The sequence below is a fragment of the Anomaloglossus baeobatrachus genome, chromosome 5 (genome assembly GCF_048569485.1).
Source record: "Anomaloglossus baeobatrachus isolate aAnoBae1 chromosome 5, aAnoBae1.hap1, whole genome shotgun sequence".
NCBI classification, from domain to species: Eukaryota; Metazoa; Chordata; class Amphibia; order Anura; family Aromobatidae; genus Anomaloglossus; species Anomaloglossus baeobatrachus.
This window is the reverse complement of record NC_134357.1, coordinates 7,305,444-7,313,646: the sequence shown is the minus strand read 5'-3', so window position 1 is coordinate 7,313,646 and position 8,203 is coordinate 7,305,444. Positions and strand designations below refer to the sequence as shown.

The 8,203-nt window shown below is 58.1% G+C and overlaps 1 protein-coding gene across 1 annotated transcript in view; it reads right to left on the bottom strand.

The window, feature by feature from the left end:
• Positions 1–3,698: 3,698 nt before the first annotated feature.
• Positions 3,699–8,203, bottom strand: part of ABLIM1 (actin binding LIM protein 1) — a 331,013-nt gene continuing 326,508 nt past the window's right edge. Inside the window, exon 20 of the mRNA XM_075348153.1 lies at positions 3,699–4,550. Coding sequence (XP_075204268.1) covers positions 4,437–4,550 — 114 coding nt within the window. The 3' untranslated portion in view covers positions 3,699–4,436. The remainder of the gene's footprint in view (positions 4,551–8,203) is intronic.

The following is an 8,203-nucleotide window of genomic DNA, read 5'->3' as shown; positions in this document are numbered from 1 at the left end:
AAGCGGGGAGACCCTTCCTCCACTGCCCAAACCAAACTGGGGACCAAGCGGGGAGACCCTTCCTCCACTGTCCAAACCATGCTGGAGGCCCAGCGGGGAGACCCTTCCTCCACATCCCTGGGGACCCAGCGGGGAGACCCTTCCTCCACTGCCCAAACCATACTGGGGACCCAGCGGGGAGACCCTTCCTCCACATCCCTGGGGACCCAGCGGGGAGACCCTTCCTCCACTGCCCAAACCATACTGGGGACCAAGCGGGGAGACCCTTCCTCCACTGCCCAAACCATACTGGGGACCAAGCGGGGAGACCCTTCCTCCACTGCCCAAACCATACTGGGGACCAAGCGGGGAGACCCTTCCTCCACTGCCCAAACCATACTGGGGGCCAAGAGGGGAGACCCTTCCTCCACTGCCCCCCACAACCCTGGGGACCCAGCGGGGAGACCCTTCCTCCACTTCCCAAACTATACTGGGGGCCAAGAGGGGAGACCCTTCCTCCACTGCCCCCCACAACCCTGGGGACCCAGCGGGGAGACCCTTCCTCCACTGCCCAAACCATACTGGGGGCCAAGCGGGGAGACCCTTCCTCCACTGCCCAAACCATACTGGGGACCAAGCGGGGAGACCCTTCCTCCACTGCCCAAACCATACTGGAGGCCCAGCGGGGAGACCCTTCCTCCACTGCCCCCCACATCCCTGGGGACCCAGCGGGGAGACCCTTCCTCCACTGCCCAAACCATACTGGGGACCAAGCGGGGAGACCCTTCCTCCACTGCCCAAACCATACTGGGGGCCAAGCGGGGAGACCCTTCCTCCACTGGCCAAACCATACTGGAGGCCCAGCGGGGAGACCCTTCCTCCACTGCCTCCCACATCCCTGGGGACCCAGCGGGGAGACCCTTCCTCCACTGCCCAAACTATTCTGGGGACCAAGCGGGGAGACCCTTCCTCCACTGCCCAAACTATTCTGGGGACCAAGCGGGGAGACCCTTCCTCCACTGCCCAAACTATTCTGGGGACCAAGCGGGGAGACCCTTCCTCCACTGCCCCCCACAACCCTGGGGACCAAGCGGGGAGACCCTTGCTCCACTGCCCCCACAACCAGTGACTTCACTAACAGCTGCCCCTCACAGGTTCATTTATAAAGATTAACTGGAGGACTGACACACAGTCACCGGAGGATCCACACACTGTCACCGGAGGATCCACACACTGTCACCGGAGGATCCACACACTGTCACCGGAGGATCCACACACTGTCACCGGAGAATCCACACACTGTCACCGGAGGATCCACACACTGTCACCGGAGGATCCACACACTGTCACCGGAGGATCCACACACTGTCACCGGAGGATCCACACACTGTCACCGGAGGATCCACACACTGTCATCGGAGGATCCACACACTGTCATCGGAGGATCCACACACTGTCACCGGTGGATCCACACACTGTCACCGGTGGATCCACACACTGTCACCGGAGGATCCACACACTGTCACCGGAGGATCCACACACTGTCACCGGAGGATCCACACACTGTCACCGGTGGATCCACACACTGTCACCGGTGGATCCACACACTGTCACCGGAGGATCCACACACTGTCACCGGAGGATCCACACACTGTCACCGGAGGATCCACACACTGTCACCGGAGGATCCACACACTGTCACCGGAAGATCCACACACTGTCACCGGAAGATCCACACACTGTCACCGGAGGATCCACACACTGTCACCGAAGGATCCACACACTGTCTTCGGAGGATCCACACACTGTCACCGGAGGATCCACACACTGTCACCGGAGGATCCACACACTGTCTTCGGAGGATCCACACACTGTCACCGGAGGATCCACACACTGTCACCGGAGGATCCACACACTGTCACCGGAGGATCCACACACTGTCACCGGAGGATCCACACACTGTCACCGGAGAATCCACACACTGTCACCGGAGAATCCACACACTGTCACCGGAGGATCCACACACTGTCACCGGAGGATCCACACACTGTCACCGGAGGATCCACACACTGTCACCGGAGGATCCACACACTGTCACCGGAGGATCCACACACTGTCACCGGAGAATCCACACACTGTCACCGGAGAATCCACACACTGTCACCGGAGGATCCACACACTGTCACCGGAGGATCCACACACTGTCACCGGAGGATCCACACACTGTCACCGGAGGATCCACACACTGTCATCGGAGGATCCACACACTGTCACCGGTGGATCCACACACTGTCACCGGAGGATCCACACACTGTCACCGGAGGATCCACACACTGTCACCGGAGGATCCACACACTGTCACCGGAGGATCCACACACTGTCACCGGAGGATCCACACACTGTCACCGGAGGATCCACACACTGTCACCGGAAGATCCACACACTGTCACCGGAAGATCCACACACTGTCACCGGAAGATCCACACACTGTCACCGGAGGATCCACACACTGTCACCGAAGGATCCACACACTGTCTTCGGAGGATCCACACACTGTCACCGGAGGATCCACACACTGTCACCGGAGGATCCACACACTGTCACCGGTGGATCCACACACTGTCACCGGAGGATCCACACACTGTCACCGGAGGATCCACACACTGTCACCGGAGGATCCACACACTGTCACCGGAGGATCCACACACTGTCACCGGAGGATCCACACACTGTCACCGGAAGATCCACACACTGTCACCGGAAGATCCACACACTGTCACCGGAGGATCCACACACTGTCACCGAAGGATCCACACACTGTCTTCGGAGGATCCACACACTGTCACCGGAGGATCCACACACTGTCACCGGAGGATCCACACACTGTCTTCGGAGGATCCACACACTGTCACCGGAGGATCCACACACTGTCACCGGAGGATCCACACACTGTCACCGGAGGATCCACACACTGTCACCGGAGAATCCACACACTGTCACCGGAGAATCCACACACTGTCACCGGAGGATCCACACACTGTCACCGGAGGATCCACACACTGTCACCGGAGGATCCACACACTGTCACCGGAGGATCCACACACTGTCACCGGAGGATCCACACACTGTCACCGGAGAATCCACACACTGTCACCGGAGAATCCACACACTGTCACCGGAGGATCCACACACTGTCACCGGAGGATCCACACACTGTCACCGGAGGATCCACACACTGTCACCGGAGGATCCACACACTGTCACCGGAGGATCCACACACTGTCATCGGAGGATCCACACACTGTCACCGGTGGATCCACACACTGTCACCGGAGGATCCACACACTGTCACCGGAGGATCCACACACTGTCACCGGAGGATCCACACACTGTCACCGGAGGATCCACACACTGTCACCGGAGGATCCACACACTGTCACCGGAGGATCCACACACTGTCACCGGAAGATCCACACACTGTCACCGGAAGATCCACACACTGTCACCGGAAGATCCACACACTGTCACCGGAGGATCCACACACTGTCACCGAAGGATCCACACACTGTCTTCGGAGGATCCACACACTGTCACCGGAGGATCCACACACTGTCACCGGAGGATCCACACTGTTGGTTGGTCACTATGCATCGTTACCATTGGTGTTGAGCGAGTAGTTGACTATCCGCACTCGCTATGCCGTTAGCGGACACTGTGCGCTATTTGCATATTCATTATGAGTCGCGGGCACAATGTAAGTCAATGGGAAATACTCGCCAAGTAGCGAGTGCCCCGGAAGCCGCACTATTCACTACTCGCTCAGCACCAGGTCCCATGGCTCCAGTTTCCACACTGCAGTATCTATACGGCCTGTGAGGTGAGGGGGGATCAGGGTCTCGTGTCCTACATGAAGCAGCGGGTCTCCCAAAATATAGAGAAAGTAAAGCAATGGTTAATAAATATGGCACAGGCCTGATATAGCGCCATGTGTCAGTGCGCGATTCCTATATAGGGTAGTGGGTGGTCACTTCCTGTCCGTGAGACTGACCCCGCCCCCGCGGTACATAGAGGACCAGCGGGAATTCAGCTAAATCCAATGTGGGGACAGTCCGAGCCGCTGTAGGGAATGTGGTTATAATGCGGTGCCGGCTCCCGGCACCAGAACCTATCGGAACGTGATCAGAGGAGCCGCTGCGGCCACACGGGCGCCATCATTATATTCTCTTACACAAACACACAACATATTAATCACGCTGCGGCTCGCGCACCCTCCTGTATCGGGACCTGCGAGGCCAGGACTGCCCGGCGGGTGCATTCAGCTCGCTCTGCATAGTCCAATGGCACACCAAAGATAAGCGGTGGAGCTTCCAAACCACCGCCCCTGATCACTAGCACCGCCCCGCCACAAGGGGGCGCAGTATTGGATTGCTTCTGAGGACACCAGTGACTGCAGCAGCTCAGAACAGCCGGGCGCGCTTCTTCAGGTCGTTGCGTCTCCACAGAGGCAGCTTGTCAAACTCCTGTATCGGCATTTTAAAAAGATCGTGAAAAACTTCAGGCGCCAAATGTCGCTGGTGAGAGAAGAGAAACGCGGCGTTAGTCACGTGGCTCCGGGTCACAGCCGCAGATCTCTGCATCCTGACACTCATACCCAATGATCCCAAATCCGCGGGATCCTGCCCTACAATAGGTGCATATCTAACAGACACCAACAGGCCCCGAGGCGCTGAAGAGACCGCTGTATGGCGGTGATAAGGGCAGACCGGCACCACCGTCACACGGGTATTGTATGGGACGCTGTGCGCCGCAACCCCTCTGGGCGCTGTGTGCCGTTACCCCTCTGGACGCTGTGCGCAGTTACCCCTCTGGACGCTGTGTGCAGTTACCCCTCTGGACGCTGTGTGCTGTTTCCCCTCTGGACGCTGTGTGCTGTTTCCCCTCTGGGCGCTGTGTGCAGTTACCCCTCTGGATGCTGTGTGCAGTTACCCCTCTGGACACTGTGCGCAGTTACCCCTCTGGACGCTGTGTGCAGTTACCCCTCTGGACGCTGTGTGCTGTTTCCCCTCTGGACACTGTGCGCAGTTACCCCTCTGGGCGCTGTGTGCAGTTACCCCTCTGGACGCTGTGTGCAGTTACCCCTCTGGACGCTGTGTGCAGTTACCCCTCTGGACGCTGTGTGCTGTTCCCCCTCTGGACGCTGTGTGCAGTTACCCCTCTGGACGCTGTGTGCTGTTTCCCCTCTGGACGCTGGGTGCTGTTTCCCATCTGGACGCTGTGTGCTGTTTCCCCTCTGGACGCTGTGTGCAGTTACCCCTCTGGACGCTGTGTGCTGTTTCCCCTCTGGACGCTGGGTGCTGTTTCCCATCTGGACGCTGTGTGCTGTTTCCCCTCTGGACGCTGTGTGCAGTTACCCCTCTGGACGCTGTGTGCAGTTACCCCTCTGGACGCTGTGTGCAGTTACCCCTCTGGACGCTGTGTGCAGTTACCCCTCTGGACGCTGTGTGCAGTTACCCCTCTGGACGCTGTGTGCTGTTTCCCCTCTGGACGCTGTGTGCTGTTTCCCCTCTGGATGCTGTGTGCAGTTACCCCTCTGGACGCTGTGTGCAGTTACCCCTCTGGACGCTGTGTGCAGTTACCCCTCTGGACGCTGTGTGCAGTTACCCCTCTGGACGCTGTGTGCAGTTACCCCTCTGGACGCTGTGTGCCGTTACCCCTCTGGACACTGTGCACCGTTACCCCTCTGGACGCTGTGTGCAGTTACCCCTCTGGACGCTGTGTGCAGTTACCCCTCTGGACGCTGTGTGCTGTTTCCCCTCTGGACGCTGTGTGCTGTTCCCCCTCTGGACGCTGTGTGCAGTTACCCCTCTGGACGCTGTGTGCTGTTCCCCCTCTGGACGCTGTGTGCAGTTACCCCTCTGGACGCTGTGTGCAGTTACCCCTCTGGACGCTGTGTGCTGTTTCCCCTCTGGACGCTGTGTGCTGTTTCCCCTCTGGATGCTGTGTGCAGTTACCCCTCTGGACGCTGTGTGCAGTTACCCCTCTGGACGCTGTGTGCAGTTACCCCTCTGGACGCTGTGTGCAGTTACCCCTCTGGACGCTGTGTGCTGTTTCCCCTCTGGATGCTGTGTGCAGTTACCCCTCTGGACGCTGTGTGCAGTTACCCCTCTGGACGCTGTGCACCGTTACCTCTCTGGACGCTGTGTGCAGTTACCCCTCTGGACGCTGTTACCCCTCTGGACGCTGTGTGCAGTTACCCCTCTGGACACTGTGCACCGTTACCCCTCTGGACACTGTGCACCGTTACCCCTCTGGACGCTGTGTGCAGTTACCCCTCTGGACGCTGTGTGCTGTTTCCCCTCTGGACGCTGTGTGCAGTTACCCCTCTGGACGCTGTGTGCAGTTACCCCTCTGGACGCTGTGTGCTGTTTCCCCTCTGGACGCTGTGTGCAGTTACCCCTCTGGACGCTGTGCACCGTTACCCCTCTGGACACTGTGCACCGTTACCCCTCTGGACGCTGTGTGCAGTTACCCCTCTGGACGCTGTGTGCTGTTTCCCCTCTGGACGCTGTGTGCAGTTACCCCTCTGGACGCTGTGTGCAGTTACTCCTCTGGACGCTGTGTGCAGTTACCCCTCTGGACGCTGTGTGCAGTTACCCCTCTGGACGCTGTGTGCCGTTACCCCTCTGGACGCTGTGTGCAGTTACCCCTCTGGACGCTGTTACCCCTCTGGACGCTGTTACCCCTCTGGACGCTGTTACCCCTCTGGACGCTGTTACCCCTCTGGACGCTGTTACCCCTTATTTCTCGAGCACCAGTGCTTCCCGCTCCTGTCCATGTGAGGAGGTTACATACAAAAATTACAATAACTAGACTAACAGTGACAGACCGGCAGAGAGGAGAGGCCCTGTGCTCGGGGGCTTACAGTCTAGACAGTAGATTGGGGGGGATATCAGCAGCTCCGATGATGGGGAGGCGGCAGCTCTAATGGGGAGGCGGTGGCTCAGATGGGGAGGCGGCAGCTCTAATGGGGAGGCGGCAGCTCTAATGGGGAGGCGGCGGCTCTGATGGGGAGGCGGCGGCTCGGATGGGGAGGTGGCAGTGTGGTCACTGGAAGCTGTAGCTTTTTTAAACAGAGGGTTTTTCAGGTTCCATCTAAAAGTTGGAGTGCAGCGGATAATCAGAAATGCTGGAGCACAGATTCCAGAGGACGGGGGATACTTTGGAGAAGTCTTGGAGATGATTGGGTGAAGAACGTAGAGGAGAGAGGGAGCTCCTAGGAGGACCAGACATTAGAAGGCAGAGGACAGGTCTAGGAGGAGGAGCACAGAGTAATGTAGAGGGCAGAGGACAGGTCTAGGAGGAGGAGGACAGAGTAATGTAGAAGGCAGAGGACAGGACTAGGAGGAGGAGGAGGACAGAGTAATGTAGAAGGCAGAGGAGAGGTCTAGGAGGAGGAGGAGGACAGAGTAATGTAGAAGGCAGAGGACAGGTCTAGGAGGAGGACAGAGTAATGTAGAAGGCAGAGGACAGGTCCAGGAGGAGGAGGACAGAGTAATGTAGAAGGCAGAGGACAGGTCCAGGAGGAGGACAGAGTAATGTAGAAGGCAGAGGACAGGTCCAGGAGGAGGAGCACAGAGTAATGTAGAAGGCAGAGGACAGGTCCAGGAGGAGGAGGACAGAGTAATGTAGAAGGGTGAGGACAGGTCCAGGAGGAGGAGCACAGAGTAATGTAGAAGGCAGAGGACAGGTCCAGGAGGAGGAGCACAGAGTAATGTAGAAGGCAGAGGACAGGTCTAGGAGGAGGACAGAGTAATGCAGAAGGCAGAGGACAGGTCTAGGAGGAGGAGCACAGAGTAATGTAGAAGGCAGAGGACAGGTCTAGGAGGAGGAGCACAGAGTAATGTAGAAGGCAGAGGACAGGTCTAGAAGGAGGAGGACAGAGTAATGTAGAGGGCAGAGGACAGGTCTAGGAGGAGGAGGACAGAGTAATGTAGAAGGCAGAGGACAGGTCTAGGAGGAGGAGGAGGACAGAGTAATGTAGAAGGCAGAGGACAGGTCTAGGAGGAGGACAGAGTAATGTAGAAGGCAGAGGACAGGTCTAGGAGGAGGAGCACAGAGTAATGTAGAAGGCAGAGGACAGGTCTAGAAGGAGGAGCACAGAGTAATGTAGAAGGCAGAGGACAGGTCTAGAAGGAGGAGGACAGAGTAATGTAGAAGGCAGAGG